Source organism: Neltuma alba, unplaced genomic scaffold, assembly GCF_004799145.2.
Source record: "Neltuma alba isolate B1F8T4 unplaced genomic scaffold, ASM479914v2 tig00010672_pilon, whole genome shotgun sequence".
NCBI lineage: Eukaryota > Viridiplantae > Streptophyta > Magnoliopsida > Fabales > Fabaceae > Neltuma > Neltuma alba.
The window spans coordinates 320,550-338,451 of record NW_021635514.1 but is presented as its reverse complement, the minus strand read 5'-3'; the positions used below and the strand labels follow the sequence as shown (position 1 = coordinate 338,451).

The window sequence follows — 17,902 nt, the reverse complement described above, 5'->3', positions numbered from 1 at the left end:
AGAATAACAGTACAAGTGATTTGTCTTTTTTAAAAAAAAAAAACATATTACAAGCAATTTTTATTAAAGCTTATTATTACAAGCAATTTTTATTTTGTATAATTATTTCATTTAATAAGTCTTTCCAGGTGAAATAAAAGAGAGCAAGAAAATAAAAGCTTATTAGGCAAATATTTAAAAAAATAAAAAAAATCTGTATATCCAGATTCTTGCTAACAAGCTTTACACACTAAAAAACGTAGTAGGTGATGAGGAAACAAATTTAGTCACAGGTGTACATCCTTCCTGACCGTCCTTCTATCATGATATTTTTCTTATCTACATTTCCCCCTTTTTCTACACCAAGAAACGGGGCTAAAGCCCAAACATTCGTTTCTGAACTATTTGATATTCTTGGGTTGGGTCCAACAACAGAGTACAAGGGGAGGCTCAATTCTATTAAAAGCTTCGCTTTCAAAGAAATCGGAAGTGATCTTCCTTCAATTCGCAGCTTCAATATCGACTTGTCTGGAGAATTGTTAAAGATTAATGTCAATTTTTAAGTGTTGACAAGGGGCAACAACAGGCCACAAGATTCCTTCCTTTTCCGTTCATGACAAATGATATTTGACGCAACGAAGTGGACAAAAATATGCGAGCATTTGGGCCCTTCGATGTGTGTGATACATGGATCTACCCAGTCTTGTGCTCCTCGGATCTTTCCTCCCAATTCATATGAATTGAATTAGGATGGTTATCGTCATATACTGTTGAAAAGTTGGGTCACTTGCCGATCTCTGTCTTACGCGCGCGCGTGCACAGATAATTTTGTTGACTTTATTAGAGCTACTTGCCGTGTCAGGAACTCCAAAGCAAAATGACTAAATGAGGCCCTTGTGAGAGTCGGGGGTGTTTGGCAACCTCCAAACCATGGTTTCAGAAATATTTTTCATAAAACGAGACAAATTTCTTCACATATTTATTTCGTAAACCGTAAAAGCATTTCTGAAATTATGGTTTGGTTTTTATCCAAACACCCCCTCAATCACAATAAAGAGGGCTAAAATGAAGAATTTTTCCAAAAAAATTTTAAAAGAAAAAGCAGAGAGAAAGTTTGTCCGATAAATTATATTTATATGTGAGGTAAAATAAAAAGGCACGGGTAGATTTTAATTGTGTTTTTAAATCTCATGTCGTGCTTGAACACTTTCCTCTCACTTGACCTGCTCGACATAGAGAAAAGAAGAAAATTCAATTAATTTCGAAGGGTTGCTTAGTTTTCTACATTGGAATTATGCTGAGTTGTTGCTTTGACGGGATATTCATTGAATTATATATCGAGTGCAAGACTCAACAACATGCAAAAAGCAACACAGAGTCTCCCCGGGACGCAGATTAACAAGGAAGAGGTTAGTTTATTCAACTTTAATAATTTTTGTCTCGACTTTTAATGTTCCATATCACACCATGGGAACAAATAATTTTCTTTTTTGTATAACTCAAAGTATCTACAAGTCTTTTTGGGTTAAAATTTGAATTTATATTAGTGAAACTACTTAACATCTCAAATAACAATTTATTAATAGAAACAAACAATTTTGATATGGTTTAGAATTATGTTTGGATGGGAAAAAAAAGGGAGGAAAATAGGAAAAGAAAAACTTCCTAAAGCAGTAAAAAATTTTACTCTGTCTGGGAGTTTTTTTCCCTAAAATTCTACTTCACATCTCCTCCTGCATTGACGTGGCCCGTGTTTTCACTGGTGATTTTAGGGGTAAAATCTTCGGTGTTTTTTAAATAACGATAACATCATCATTGTTGAAATCTAAAAGCACAGTCCGAATCTTTTGGTGGCCAACTTGGGTAACGAGTTTTAATTGGGGGAAAAAAAAAAAACTTGTGTAATGAACATATTGTTCTTAGGAGTTAGCTACTAAGCCTTTTATAACTTTTTTTTTTTCCTTTTGGGTACAAGCTTTTTATAACCTTTATTGTTGGCCCCAAAAAACTGAAAAGCCCTAAAAGCAATCAGCAATCAGTCTTCCCTTTCTTTTTTGGTACAAAAGAGGGATAAAATCCCAGGCCCCCTCTGTACGCAAAGCCTCCCAGATCATCTGGGCACACATCAAAATAAGCACAAGTATTGATACCTTTTGTTGCAAGACGTCAAGGGGTTTAATGCGAGGATTTTGAAGTTTGGGCCTTCCATTGGGCCTGTATATCTTGGAGCAATCCCCGTCTGGCCTGTGCGCATTACCTTTTGATGATCACAGGGGAGCTTCTCTCCCCTTTTGTTTTTTTTTTTAATCTTTCCTTTTGTAACCATAAATTTAATTTTAAAAAAAATCTAAAAGTAATCTTATAAATATTACAGCAGTTCCGCGAAGGGGGAAAAGAACATACACTTATATAGTAGGCTGACTTTAGATCACAGTTTTATGACCTTTGAATTCCTCATGGTCAAAAGAAAAATACTGCTAGATTCTAAATGTAAGATTTAGTTTATAGTTTGAACTGTAAATTAAATATTATATTTAGGACCAGATATGGCATTTTGATGCAAATCGTATTTTGGTATATTAGAATAGATTATGAAGAAATAAAAAAAATGATTGAATAATACTGTATTACCTAACATTTTATTTGCTATGTTTTAGATAAAATAGAAATACTTATTCACATTAGAACACTCGGTGGGATAAAACCATGAGAGGGATTGGACAAACCAAGTAAGAATGGACAGTAATGAAATATATTATGTTAAGAGTTTTTCCTTCTTCTTCCCCCCCCCCCCCAATATTACAGTGCTTGCTGGGATAGGAAATTAGGAATATCTTTACTATGCCGAAACCCAATACGTGATCGAGCTGGACATTTTCCCGCGAACTTATGGTTACTTCTAATTTTCCTTTTTTATTTTCTTCACATCGCTCATTCCCCTCACCCAGATGGCAGCCACTGGTCTTATTTAATCTAGCCCTCTTTATCCACCACTCCATCTTGATCTTCTTCTTTTTTGCTTCAGATAAATAGATCTTCAGCTTCTTCTTTTTTCCTTTTCATTGATTAATGTTGTTGTTTCGCACGAATGATCCTGCACTATGCATAATCTAAAACTAGTGGAGGGTAACTTTTTAGTTTTATTAAAATAAATAAATAGCTTTAATTAATTTATGTAAATTTATTATTAAATATTATCTATGAAAAAACACACACTATCTTGTCTCTTCTTCGATAAAATAAACCCTCTCCTACTTTTCTTCTACCAAACACCTTCGCGACAAGCAAAAAGTGTGCGCCTTTCTGCAGAATTTTTGCAAATACTCCCATCTTTTAAAATTCAAAGCACTCTTTTTAGGCCCAAAAAAAAAAGGTAAATAAGAGCAAAGGGAAAAAAAAAACCCCTCATATTTATCACTTTATACTTTAATTTGGTATATATGTTGATCTTATAATCGGAAAAAGGGAGGGGATCGGAGGTCATTGTCAAAGCGCAAGTGGGCAAACTTTTGCCGACGCAGAGATAGTGACCAACTGATCGATGCCAATATCTGCAGCTTTGTGAATTGCAATATGATTCTTTTCTATGCCACTAGCTTTGGGATCTCCATCCACTATCCCAATGCCCGCTCTCTTGTCGTATTTAATAAAGTTTTTATGTTTGCTTTTGCTAACGTTTTATATATGTTTGATTCATCATATAATGTTTATACACTGAAATTAAGGATTTAAATTGAACCCACAATGGACTTGAAGATGACAAGTTATGTATGAAGGGAGACTTTGGCCTGTTATTTGTGTGTTTGTGCTTGAATTTGTTTACCCATATAATAATTCGCTTGCACAGTGAACAGACGGTGTGCCTTCTACAGCCCAAACCGCGATGATGTTTTATTACTACTGTACAAGTGCATGAGAAGTTTTATATCTCTTCTCATTATTTCACGTAATTATTAAAGTGCACACAAAATAATATTTGTTTCATATACTGAATGCAATCAAACCGCATGCATGTGGTGGTAGCTGTTTTATATGGTAATAAATACCATTATTCTGTTCATAATGGCTTGAGGATTATTGGCACTTTTGATTAATTAGAAGCTAGCTAGCCTTGCTGGCTGCCCCTATCCGTCTTCAATTGGGTGTCCGAGATGGAGTTGTTTCTAGACATGATTGCTACAAAATCTTTCGTTAATTAACCGATGCCCTTCACACACACAAAATTACATATATTAGGTGGTGATAATGGACAAATGAATCAGAATATGCTTATATTTTCTAAACTCGACGATAGGCACTAAAGAATTATACGTGCAGAAGTGAGAAACTGATGGAAAATATAAATCAACATAGGGTGATGTACCTCGTGGAATATACACTAATGAGGATGCATGTGTGAGAACGTGAGCATGAGAAAGTTACTAAATTGAATATCAAACTAGTTCTTATATTAAAAATCAGATATAGTGTTACAATACATATAGCAACGGTACAATGAAATCACACATTGTTGTTAAAGGTGAAAGGGAGAAAAACAAAGAAAGATAGATTTTATGGGAAGATTGATATCTGAAGACATAGAAAAATAGATCTCAGGGGAAGATTGATATCTGGACGGTGACTTGCTATAGCCGTAATGATAAAGGAAGATTATTATTGATTGGGGTAATGGTCAAAAAGAAGAAGTGGCGGAAACATTTGGGATCAAAACCAACACATTGATTAAAAATGTTTTGTTCTTTACTTGACGCACACGCAACTCAACCGGCGAGGGCTTGCATGAAATCAAAAGAAAGGCCTGATGAGTCGATCTCTTCAACATATTTTTAAAGGTTTGATCTCTAATAACTATGCATGCCCATAAAAATGACCTTATTGAAAGATATGAGTGTCCACTTAATTATTGGTTCTTGACTGACTAAAGGAGGATATTCCTAGTGCGCATTGCCAAAAGTAGTGGGTGTGACTTTATCTAGTTATAGTTAACTTCATAATAACAGGGTAGAGACGTGCCAAGACCCAAGAGAAAGCAACCATATGTGCAGGAATATGCGACTAGCTCGGTTAATTTGGCCCCCGCGGGCCCGCGCGCCTCCCTCTCTTAACGACGCTCCGTCACTAAGCTGGCTTCCTCATCACAGGAAAATGAGCCTGAGTTGTATCTAGCTAATAGGATTAATACTACCTCATGTTTTTAATACAGGATCTAGTTAATTAATTTCAATAAATTAAAAAAATTTATTAAGTTAGTTATTTACAATAAATAGATGTTATCTTTCTTGAAATACTCTTGCTAATCATCTATATTAACTAAAACTATCATTTAATAAAACTTTTAACATGTGTAACTACTATAATGAATACCTTAAAAAAATATGAGAGATAAAGTTGATTAGAGTCTTATATTTAATGAGGACCAAATTGAATATCAAACTAACTCTTATATTAAGGATCGAAGGTAATAAATATGAAATTAAAAAATATTTTTCTAAAATCATAAAAATGATAAGTTAGCTTCTTAAAAAGACTAAGACCCATAATTTTCTAAAATTTTAATCTCGTTTTCTGAGTCTAATAAAGAATATTTTCATTTAAAAGCAATAAGTATATTTTAATCAAATATTATTATACTCTATGATAGGAGGAAGCAAGAAGTGTGTTTTAGTCAAATATCATTATACTTTATTATACGGTATATTAACAGACTTCTTAATGTTTTGTATTAAATATTAATTAGCATTCTCAAATTTTTATGTAGCATTGTTTTGGAATAAGGTTACATGCATGTGTGTAATCAATAATCATGCTGCTGGGGGCGTGAGAATGAACATTAGCGTCAGGATATCATAAATGATTTGATTCCTCATTTTCCAATTCTCTCCTCTTTTTCAACATCTTAATCATCGCTGTTTACCATCGTGTCACCTCCAACGCACACACCCACCTGCAATTCCCACTCTCCCTCCTTTAACATTATTATTGCCTCACTGCATGCTTCCTCCTTCTCCTCCATCTTTCCCTTTATTTCCTAATTGCCTCACATTAGCTAGCAATTATGATTAATTATATTCCTTGCTTAGTGCTACCATACTGGTGTGTTAAGGAGAATTCTACTATACTTTGGTTAATTAATACTGTGCGAAGATTTGGAGATTATTTTAGATACATAAAGAGCAGCTTTGCTTCTGCAGTGATCAGCAGTCAACACATTATCCCAGAAGCTTGCTAATTAATATGGGACAGGGTGCCAAGACATTTCCAAAGCTTGTTTGTTTGAGAAATGGAACAGAGTCAAATGAAAGCGACCCACGTTGTGATGGAGGGTGCAATTCACTGTGCTTCAAAGCATGCTTGTTGGCCTATTTTTGCAGCCAATATCACCACTGCTTGTTCTGCTTTTGGACCACAACCTCCCCCTTCCTTTCCCACCTTAATTTACTCATATTCCACATTATATATAATCTTAGCTTCCTTTATTGCAATTACAAAACTTTTATTAACTACTCCATTATATTACCAGCTAGCTACCTTTATTTCACTTATAAACCCTAAGAATGTATTCAAGGGCATCGATAATGCAATTCTCGGTAACTTAAAATAGAAGGAATTAAACTACGCATCGAAATTAAGAGTGAAAAAAATGCAGAATCATTATTAGACATACTAAAAATGAGAGAGAGGGCGGGCAGCATATGTCTGCTAAAGAGAAGAGGGTGCTTTGGTAGTGGGAGGTGTGGGGAGCCTTAGTGGAAACACTTCATTGATTAGCCTTCTTTGACAGCGTGTAATCCATTTGATTATATATGCAGGAAAGTGATCTGCAAAATTTCAGCCTTTTACTATAAACCCATTTCATTAGTTATTGTTATCATTATACTTAAATATTGTTAAATTAGGTAGAGAAAGGCTAAACTTTCAAAAATACGATGGGTTCTTCCCGTTGGCTGCTGCTACTTTTGGCATTCCTAGTAGTGCTTTTTCCAATCGAAAGGAGGACCGTCCTCTTCACTATGCAGGATCCACTCCATGATCTTAATCATCATGCATGTTCGGTAGCCTTTTCAGGATTAGGTTATCCGAGACTCGAGAACATTGCTTTAAATCATGCCTTTCCCTTCCTCTTCCGTATGGAAAATCATTTTTATGGGAATGTGATCCCAATAAATTAAAATCTCCATCTCTCATAATTATTACAGTTATTATAACATCGTAGGATTCAATTCTTTTTAGGTTTGGCTTCCAAATGTATCATGACATCACATACAATTCTCATTTCTAAAAGAGAGGTTTTGTGATTCGTAAGTGTGCCAAATATGAAATATACATGTCATTTTATCTTTCTCCTGTCATGCTAAACCAAATCAGCACATTCACTGGCGACCTTATTTCTGATACTATATAATTATAATAGTACTGCTGTATGCGACTGTCTAGGCCCCCATCCCATCTTTAAGCGAATTTCTTTAAGAAAAAATTGTGGCACTGGTAGAGTACTGTAATGATTATCGATTGAATGGCCAAGACCGAGAGGAGAGGGAGAAGAAAGCGAGGTCGCGTACGGCTTTGTAATGATTTAATGGGAGCAATAGAAAATTCCTCAAAAGAACAAAAAAGTAGTTTATAAGTTATAAATATCCACAATCGAGGGGAAAAAAATAAGAGTACAGAATTATATATAGAGCAGCACAAGATATAAAGATATAAGAAAAGAATTGGGTATAGGGCGTAGTGTGGTATATAGGGTGGGGAAAAGGGTATTTGATTAGGGTGGGAAGGCATGAGAGGAACCCACCATCCCCCCTCGTGCGTGCTATATCTATCAATGGCGGCTTCGCTACTGCTCAATCATCAGCATTAATCACATAATGTGGTGAAAGTGATTCTACCAATTAGTAATTCCCACGGTGTTTCTCTGCTGATTTGATTTTCCATCTCAGTATTAATTACTACAAGCTACAAAAAACCTTGATTTATACATGAAGTATTCAAGCAGACTTGATATTCGTTTGACAGATAGTTTCAGTGGTCAAAATAATGTTGAGTTAGCCGAATGTTGTTAATTAATTATAAGTCTTGTTGGGGTGAAGGGTGAAGCTCAGCCATTGGATTACAATGGAATGGATTGTGCTGTGAGGATGTGGGAGACAAGGAAAAACATTGGAAGGCTACGAACAGTTACCATAACGTCTTTTTAGGACGAGGGTGGGCCAAATGCCTAATGCTTTCTGCATATTCTTGGATCATTCTCTGCTTCCCTTCGCCTATATTTATAACCCCTGGCCCTTCATCTTCTCTTCACCCCAACTCAGCACTTGCAGATTAAGAGTTACCAGTAGGTTTGAGCATAGCCATGGCTGAGTCAGGGTCCAAGAGAATGTGGTGTTCTGTTCCAGAGCGGCTTCAGCTGCATGTGGCCATGTTGGCCCTGCAGTTCGGATACGCAGGATTCCACGTCGTTTCAAGAGCTGCCCTCAACATGGGCATTAGCAAACTTGTTTTCCCAGTCTACCGTAACATCATCGCTTTGCTTCTCCTTCTTCCCTTCGCTTACTTCATCGAGAAGTACTTGTTCTCACTTCTTTCTCTCCTCCTTCTCTTTGCTTACTTCATAGTAATATGTACATTACACCTCTTTGTTTCTCTCCAGGAAGGATAGGCCTGCGCTTAACTGGAACTTCGTCTTCCACTTCTTTCTTCTTGCACTCATCGGGTAGATACATGTCTCAATAAGACTACGCAGAGGAAAGAAACCCCAGAGACTACTGGATGGTATTTATATGTAAGTGTTTATTTAACTAGTTGTTTTGCGTGGTTATGCATAACAGGATCACAGCAAACCAAGGGTTCTACTTGCTTGGCTTGGACAACACATCTCCGACCTTCGCATCAGCAATTCAGAACTCCGTACCTGCCATCACTTTTCTCATGGCAGCCATATTCGGGCAAGCTTCTCTTTAATTTTCAGACATAGCTTGATCAACTAATTTAGTTTGTGTAATTAACGGCGCGCGCGACCTTGACGATATTTCAGGATTGAGAAAGTAAGGTGGAACCGAAGAGACGGGTTGGCCAAAGTGGCCGGAACTTTATTCTGTGTGGCCGGAGCAACCGTGATAACACTATATCAGGGTCCAACCATATACAGGCCAGCCCCACATCTCCAGAACACTTCAAGTTCAACATCTCTATTCGGGTCACTGGGGCTTGGAGATGCAAACGGAAAGAGCTGGGCCCTCGGGTGTATCTACCTCATAGGCCATTGCTTGTCCTGGTCAGGCTGGCTGGTGATGCAGGCACCAGTGCTCAAGAAGTACCCAGCTCGCCTCTCTGTCACTTCTTACACGTGTTTCTTTGGCCTCATTCAGTTTCTGGTCATCGCTTTGATCTTTGAAAGAGACGCTCAGGCTTGGGTTTTCCACTCTGGTGGAGAAGCTTTCACTATTCTTTACGCTGTACGTGATCAGCATTAATCAAACCTCTTGTACCTCATTTCATTGTGGAATATTAATGATAGATGAGAAAGAAATGACTAATCAAGTCTGTGGATTATTGCAGGGAGTGGTGGCATCAGGAATTGCCTTCGCCGTTCAGATATGGTGTATTGACAGAGGTGGCCCAGTGTTCGTGGCCGTGTACCAACCAGTTCAGACCCTTGTTGTCGCCATCATGTCTTCCATTGCCTTAGGCGAAGAGTTCTATTTGGGCGGGTTCGTACTTTGACTTTTTCCTCTCAAATCTTTCAATATTTAGCTTTTGATTTATTCTACATAAATTCAAATATTAGTCCCCCTTTTAATGTGAATCTGAGCATATATACTGCCCTCCGTACCGGGCCCTGCCTGTAATCTCTGAATGCTTTATGAGTTTGACCGTCATATATTTTGACTTACGAATTACCAAAAGTTTCCTACGAGCAGTTTTAAAAACTTGAATGGCATATACAGTAAAATCTTCATTTAATTTTTACAAGGAACATATTACTGGGTATTGAAGGCAGCTGTGACATTGATGCGAGTTGTCTTGTTTGCTTTTAGATTCCTTAAAAAAAAAAAAAAGACAAAAGAAAACTAGTTTAATTACCGTATTTATGTGGGTGTGTTATGTCTACAGGATTATTGGAGCAGTGTTGATTGTGGTGGGATTGTATTTAGTGCTGTGGGGCAAAAGTGAAGAGAAGAAGCTTGCAAAGGAACAACTCGCGATTGTGTCTGCTCCAGAGCACGTTCCCAGGCCAATTACAAGCCACTCCAAGACCTCACTTACTCAGCCACTCATCCCTTCGTCCAACGAAAATGTCTGATCCAGAGAGCCCTAGTGAATTACCTCAGAGCAAAGCATTTTCTCTGATGGGAGAAACAGGAGTTCGTATACCTAGTTATACTACTTCCGCATCACGAAGCTTTGTGTGTGTATGAGCCATTTTCATATCCATGGTTTTGTTTTGAGTTGAGTCCTTTTTTGGTGAAATGAAATGCTTCCTTGCTAGGACATTTAGAGAAGGAGATGAGATTATATATGGGACTGTGGTTATAATGATTGATGTCACTAGTCATCAAGCGGGGCCAATAGAGCCTGATGAAATCCCATATGCTTTTTCATATATATGTTAATTTATGGTTTGATTTACGAATGAAAAGTTATTACTTAGCTTTTTCAAGAAACTGTCACTGTGTGTGATGCGAATTCTCTGGATCATCATCATGACGAGAAATGAAAGTAAACAGAGAGACCCAAATGATTTCCCAGACGTGAACACAACTTGAAGGCATGAGCAGGATTTTAATTGATTTAAGCCATAATTTTCAGGATCAAAAGGAATAATTCTGGTCTCAAGTTTCTCTGCACCTAGTTAATTATTAATCACTGTGGTTTACAAACAAAGTGCACGCAAAATTCGAAACAAATGTAACTAAAAAGCTGACAGTAAGATGGGGTAGTGGGTGGCAGAATAACCGTTCAGCGAAACTAGATCATTCGAAGCGTGACTTGTGCATCAATTGTCTGCCCATATTGGCCGACCATATGTGACTACATTACTGTCAGGCATGTATCCTTGACGTACTGTCGCGTTATAGAGATCATATTTATTGAGTTGCAGTTTTTTTTTTTAATTTAATACTCTTCCGATTCTTAATATAAGACCAATTTAACTAATTTGATTAGATTAAAAAAGTTAGATAAGCTAGTTAATTACAAGAAATGTAATACATTTTTCCTAAAATACCATAATAATATTTCTTAATACCCCATCTCCTTCTTTTACTTGGTTATAGTTGAGGGAGTATCCATAACAGTAATTTAGAAAAAATTGATAAATATGATGAATGGATCTTATATTTAGAACCAAAACTAACTCAACAATTGGGTCCTATATTAAGGACCGGAGGAGTACTACCTCCTGTTCTAATTATAAGAACTAGTTGACTAATTTGAAGATATTAAGAAAAGAAGTTAAGTTAGTTATTTATAATAAATATGTATTGTCTTTTCTAAAATATCCTTACTAATCAAGTACTATTGTTAGAAGGACTACCTTAAAAAAAAATACATAAATACGAGAGACAAAATAGATTGAGATATTATATTTAGGATTAAAATAAAAGACAAACAAGATATTATATTAACGAGCGGATGTAGTGCAATTTAAAGGTACCCGTGCAAATAAACATATAAATGGTAGGCTCCAATTCGAAAACTCATCTAAATGCAACAAGTGGTATCCCCCATCCGATGGCTAGAAATTAATCTTCTCAAGATATAGAGATTATTGAAGCGGGTTTTGCTTCTCCCAATAAAACTTTTTTCATACATACGGCCTAATTCGAATGCAAGACATCATATTTAAGAATCTCAGCCATCTATCAACTATGAAAAGTTTTGTTGGTGTATATGTAACAAACGAGCCATTGATATGGATAGACATACATAAAAAACAATCAGCTAAAAGGCAAGGAAGCTGTTGAGCTAGATGAAGCCGTCAGGGTGGGTGCCAGTATGTATATCCATATACATATCGTTGTCAATTAGTTAATTTTATAAAGACACGGACAAATTGACAAAGTTCTGGGTATAATTAAACCAGTATGAGTCAACCAACAGATCCCAACAACACATCATTAAAAGTCTGTAAATCATTAGGATCTATTATCACGAAGCTAATTTATTTTTCCCCTTAAAAAAAGGCATACTTTATTGGGATAACGCTTTTGATAATACCCTTTTCACCTTTTCAAAATATCTAATAATTACTAGCATCTGTTTTGCCGATAGTTCCATCTCTATGAGCCGTGTTGGGTCATGAGTCATGACTCTTAAGAATGTCTCCAGTCTTTAAAATTATATATATAAATTACCAGCGTACATGAAAGTGATAAGTAATCCAAATACAGTCACCGAGCCATTGATGTGAAGAAGATTACGAGGCCTAAAATGTCAAGAAGTGTGGGTTTTAAACCCAGAGAAGAGATTGTTTTGAAACTCGGGATATGGGCTCACAGCATCATGGACCAAGGCTCCAAATGAATATAGCCCATTACATCTCTGGGGTTTGGAGTTTAATAAAAGAAACATTTAATCACCCACCCGATCTGCGAGTTCAATAATTGGCATGGGGAATGAAGGATCCAATTATGCATAAACGAATGCGTGGCTTTCCGTTTGGCCTATCACGCGTTGAAAATGAGAAGACCGACCGGTAGAAACTTGGTGTTGGCTTCTCAGTTCACGAGAAGCTCCAAAAATGAACCATTAGATATTCGGGGCTTAGACGAGCAGGTATATCGGAAGAGAGAAGGCAACAAGACGGGATGGAAATAACGTGGAAGAGAAAGTTGGCATGGCTTGTAATGGCGGGATTTCTTTTTAGCATGATCGCCGATATTAGCGAAGGTGGAATCACCAGCAGCTTCTTGAGAAGTTACAATTATTCCTTGGATATGCCCTTGGACAGCGATGTTTTCCGAGTACCCCTTGGTTACAATGCTCCTCAGCAGGTGAAGAGCTAATTTCTTCTCCTTCCCTTTTTTCCCCCTTCGGAACTAACTTTTTTCTTGGGGATATGTTGGGAAGGTCCATATAACACAAGGAGATCACTTGGGGAAGGGTGTGATAGTATCTTGGATTACTCAAGATGAACCGGGTTCAAGTACTGTCATATACTGGGCAGCAGGGTCTCCGTTAAAAATGCAAGCTCATGGTTTTTATATTACTTACAAATACTTCAATTACACCTCTGGTTACATCCACCACTGCACAATTGAAAATTTGGAGGTGCGTGCTGGTCTTTACTCGCCTCTTAAAATAATAGCATGAAGAATTTTAATGGCTTCCCAACGTATTCTCATTGCAAATACAGTTTGACACCAACTATTTCTATGAGGTCGGAATCGGATTTACTACTCGACAGTTCTGGTTTAAAACACCTCCTCCAGTTGGTCCTGATGTTCCTTATACCTTTGGCCTTATCGGTAATTAATTATTCTACTTGCTGCAATGAATACAGCCAGCTTTAGCCTCTTGAATGGCTCATTGACTCAAAAGTTTGATGTACGGTTTGGGTGTTGCTTCCATTGGATGTTTGCACCTAGTAATTTATGTGAGAAAGTTTGTTGCTAAATTTTGAAAATTTGCAGTGAGCTTGCTGTAGCTTTATTTCGGAAAAGCACGAAATTGCAGAAACTTACATGGAAAGGTGCTTTCTTTTTTACGATAATGAAATCTGATTCTTGGAACCATCGTGAACAGGTGATCTAGGTCAAACTTATGATTCCAACACCACATTAACCCATTATGAAAAAAGCCCAGCTAAAGGAGAGACAGTTCTGTATGTGGGGGATCTGTCTTACGCGGATGATTATCCATTTCATGACAACATACGGTGGGACACTTGGGGAAGATTCACAGAGCGAGTTGCTGCCTATCAGCCTTGGATTTGGACTGCAGGAAATCATGAGCTGGATTTTGCTCCTGAACTTGTAAATGCTCATTCCCATGATGACTTCAATTCTGATTAAGCTGGACTTTCCTACTAGCTTGGCCTACTTTTGTGTGATCTGATCACATTCCCTCTGCATTATGGTAGATATTTATGCAAAGGCTGGATGCAATAATCTTATTATTTGCTGATGCAGGGTGAAACCAGACCATTCAAGCCTTATACTGCTCGTTATCATGTGCCATTCCACGCCTCTCATAGTACATCTCCACTGTGGTACTCCATCAAAAGAGCTTCAGCATATATCATTGTCATGTCTTCTTATTCAGCTTATGGTAAGATTTTTCATCACATTAACAGTTCAAAAATTTTCTTAGGGTTGCATGAGACAGAACAACCCATGAAAAAAGCAAAGGGTTTGCATTTTGCCTTCTATCATGAGTCTGATGGGCCTGTAAGACTCGGCACCATGATTTTACAGGCCCATCAGAGTCCATAGATATTTGAGGTGTTGGAAAATCTGATATGATGACCAGTAGATTATAAACTAGCACATAAACATACAATATTTGTGTTGATTTTTTGTGTTAGGTAAATACACTCCTCAGTACAAATGGCTTGAGAATGAGTTTCCAAAGGTGAACAGAAAAGAAACGCCATGGTTGATAGTTCTTATGCACTGTCCAACATACAGTAGTTATGTGGATCACTATATGGAAGGGGAGACAGTCAGAGTAATGTACGAGAGGTGGTTTGTGAAGTATAAAGTGGATGTTGTATTTGCTGGCCATGTTCATGCTTATGAACGATCTGTAAGTGTTCCATCTCCGGTCAACTTTAATGCTTAAGTAATTCCTCCTCTGAATAAACAGGGAATATTGTTAATGGTTGCAGGAACGTGTCTCCAATATAGCCTATAACATTGTAAATGGACTGTGCAAACCCATCAATGACCAGTCTGCCCCGGTTTACATAACAATTGGAGATGGAGGAAATCTAGAAGGATTGGCTATTGCGTACGTATGCCATATAGTTTTAGACATTTGATTCCAAACAATGTCATCATATGTTGGTGGACTAATGGAAATAGTTGAAACTTGAATGTTGGCAGCATGACAGAGCCACAACCAAATTACTCAGCGTTCCGTGAAGCCAGTTTTGGACATGGGATTTTGGATATAAAGAACAGAAGCCATGCTTATTTTTGTTGGAATCGGAATCAAGATGGGTATGCAGTGGAGGCTGACTCCATCTGGCTGCACAATAGATATTGGACTCATTCTGATGAGGCCTCTCCTTCTGAATTACGCCACAACAAAATTCAACAGGTAGCAGAAGCATGATCCAAACCCAGAAATTATTGCAGCAGCCACAAATATTACGATTCTTGGTTCCGTAATGTATGCACGTACTTAATCTCCAACTTACGCTCGAATCCATGGAAAATTTTTGCTGTTTATGGTCGTTTTGTTCAAATCTTTCCTCATGAGAGGCTGCATAATACAGACACGACTACTGCGACTGTGATTATCCCATCAATAGTAGTCAATATGTAAATTAGAAGCCCTCGTGTGTATTTTTCCCCCTCCCTTTCGACCATGCCATTCTTCAACCGTGACAACTTATGGAGCTTCAAAGCCGACTCTTGATAACGCTTACATATGAACCAAATTGAGGTTTAGGGTGTGTTTGGATGAAACCAAACCGTGGTTTGGAAAAGTGATTCTGGAGAATAGATTCTGGAAAAAATAGATTCTGTGAAGAATAGATTTTGTAAAAAAGTGATTCTGAGAAGTGAGAGTGTTTGGATAGTTGTTATCAGAAGCACTTTTTATATATACAAATTACTAAAAAAAAGACATAAGTTAATATGATAATTACAGAAAAAAATAGATTTTATGATATATTTTAATTTGAAGAAATAAAATTGTTAATAATATGTTTTTTACCAACATAATTAATAATACATAAGATAATATAATTAATAATTAATTAATGTCTATATATATTTAGAAAATATAAGATTAAATATATTTATAAAAAAATATGTTTATAAAAAAAATAACAAGATACATATCATATAGGCCCTCACACTCTCCCTTTTTTCCCCAAAAGCAAAAAATTTTTGCTTTTTCCAAAACCATGGTTTTGGAGTCAAAACCATGGTTTTGTTTTTTGAGAGGCTGTTTGGGTAGCATTTTCCCCAAACCATGGTTTGGATCCCCAAACCATGGTTTGGGGTGCTATCCAAACAGAGCCTTTAGGGTGTGTTTGGATGAAACCAAACCGTGGTTTGAAAAAGTGATTCTGGAAAATAGATTCTGTGGAGAATAGATTATGTGGAGAATAGATTCTGAGAAAAAGTAATTCTGAGAAGTGAGAGTGTTTGGATAGTTATTACCAGAAGCACTTTTTACATGTGGAAATTACCAAAAGGGTATAAATTAATATAATAATTATATAAGGGATAGATTTTATGATATATTTTGATTTGAAGAAATAAAATTGTTAATGAAATTTTTTTTACTAACATAATTAATAATATATAAGATAATATAATTAATACATAATTAATATGTGTATATATATTTATAAAACATAATAGTAAATATGTTTATAGAAAAATGAATTTTTTTTTGCTAACAGAAAAATATTAATTTTCTTTAAAGATTTTAAATGTGAAATCTCATAACATTTTTTCACAACTACTTTTTGTAATAACATACTACATGTATAATAACTTCTGATGTTTAATACAATTAATTAATTAATTGTCACCACACATATATATTCATAAAATATAAGAGTGAAAATATTTTTAGAGAAGATGAATTATTTACAATTCTTGACCAACCCATTAATGGAACTGTTGCTTTGATCGCTTTGAACCCATTCAACGCAGACCCAATTGCTAAACTCTCTGGTTTCTTCCCTTTCGAGTTCAAGTTCGCAAATTCAGAGTTACTGCCAATAGTCAGTTTTACTTTGCCCGCTTCAATTTTGCTACTGAATTGTTATCAGACCAAGCTTAGTTCGAACCACAGATTCAGAGATTCAGACATTAGTTTTGGAGCGCTGAGAAACAAACAACCAGCCCCTGTTTTCACGAGCCCAAAACGATCTTACCGGTGTCGAAATTCAGAGCACCGACGGCGAAGAGGCGAGCCGGCGAAGAGGTGAGCTGATGGTGACGAGAAGGCGAAGAGGGGAGCCGGCGAACAGGCGACCCGATGGATGAGCCGGCCGAAGAGTTGAGCTGGGTGAGGATTCGGCGAAGATTTGAAGGCGGCCAGCGAAGAGAAGGATAAGAGGGTATTATGGGTATGATCGTTGCCCCCCCCGAATGGTTCCCAATTTTTATCAGAGAAGCGAAAATTATTTGCTTCCAGTAGAACCATGGTTTCACCGGTTGAAACCATGGTTTCAGCTTGGACCACGGTTTGGCAATTTGGGCTTGGTGTTTGGATGACATTTTGTGCAAACCATGGTTTGGGCTTCCAAACCATGGTTTCCAGTGTCATCCAAACGGTGCCTTAGTCTAATATTAAAAATTGGCTTTGCGATCGACTTTAAGTTTTATATATACCAACATAACTCCCACGAATGGGGCTTTTTTACCAAAATACGATAAACAGTAAAAATTTTTACCAAAATGCTACACTTTTAAAACTATTTACCAATATGCTACATTTTAAATCGTTCTTGGTAAGAACGATTTTAAAATTACACACAAGTCGTTCTTTGCGTGAACGATTTCAGAAATCGTTCTTGGCGTGAACGATTTCACTTTTAAATTTTTTCTTAAATCAAAAAGTGAAATCGTTTTTGGCGTGAACGATTTCTGAAATCGTTCACGCCAAGAACGATTTCATTCTTGCATGCAAAAATAAGAATCTCTGACGATGCTCGGTAAGGCTATAACATATATAGTAAATTTTACTTCATCTGACTTATATTGGATTAAAATTTGAAAACCCCAGTTTTTTTTAA

General features: G+C 36.7%; 2 protein-coding genes across 3 annotated transcripts; both read left to right on the top strand.

Moving 5' to 3' along the window:
* Positions 1–4,009: 4,009 nt before the first annotated feature.
* Positions 4,010–15,475, top strand: LOC114758159 (purple acid phosphatase 2). Of its 2 annotated transcripts, none has more exons than XM_028947177.1 (8): positions 4,010–4,014; positions 13,064–13,248; positions 13,334–13,445; positions 13,723–13,952; positions 14,109–14,247; positions 14,504–14,724; positions 14,807–14,928; positions 15,024–15,475. In XM_028947177.1, exons 2-8 carry the CDS (start codon positions 13,162–13,164, stop codon positions 15,253–15,255), a joined length of 1,143 nt encoding a protein of 380 aa, XP_028803010.1. In that variant the 5' UTR covers positions 4,010–4,014; positions 13,064–13,161; the 3' UTR covers positions 15,256–15,475. The 2 variants fall into 2 exon arrangements, with proteins under 2 accessions (XP_028803010.1, XP_028803009.1); XM_028947176.1 differs by lacking the exon at positions 4,010–4,014 and adding an exon at positions 12,793–12,971 and having other exon boundaries at positions 13,048–13,248.
* LOC114758161 (protein WALLS ARE THIN 1) lies at positions 8,261–10,609 on the top strand. Its single transcript, XM_028947180.1, has 6 exons — positions 8,261–8,541; positions 8,627–8,689; positions 8,805–8,921; positions 9,011–9,431; positions 9,535–9,686; positions 10,090–10,609. Exons 1-6 carry the CDS (start codon positions 8,330–8,332, stop codon positions 10,277–10,279), a joined length of 1,155 nt encoding a protein of 384 aa, XP_028803013.1. The 5' UTR covers positions 8,261–8,329; the 3' UTR covers positions 10,280–10,609.
* Positions 15,476–17,902: the final 2,427 nt, after the last annotated feature.

What these genes read in the sequence shown, in the direction of transcription:
- LOC114758161 (XM_028947180.1), top strand. Translation starts at nt 8,330, where the DNA reads ATGGCTGAGTCAGGGTCCAAGAGAATGTGGTGTTCTGTTCCAGAGCGG. An exon ending in TTCGCTTACTTCATCGAGAA is followed by an intron (nt 8,542 to 8,626) that starts GTACTTGTTCTC and finishes GTTTCTCTCCAG; the next exon opens with GAAGGATAGGCCTGCGCTTA. An exon ending in CTCATGGCAGCCATATTCGG is followed by an intron (nt 8,922 to 9,010) that starts GCAAGCTTCTCT and finishes ACGATATTTCAG; the next exon opens with GATTGAGAAAGTAAGGTGGA.
- LOC114758159 (XM_028947176.1), top strand. Translation starts at nt 12,825, where the DNA reads ATGGCGGGATTTCTTTTTAGCATGATCGCCGATATTAGCGAAGGTGGA. An exon ending in GTTACAATGCTCCTCAGCAG is followed by an intron (nt 12,972 to 13,047) that starts GTGAAGAGCTAA and finishes TATGTTGGGAAG; the next exon opens with GTCCATATAACACAAGGAGA. An exon ending in TGGATTTTGCTCCTGAACTT is followed by an intron (nt 13,953 to 14,108) that starts GTAAATGCTCAT and finishes TTGCTGATGCAG; the next exon opens with GGTGAAACCAGACCATTCAA.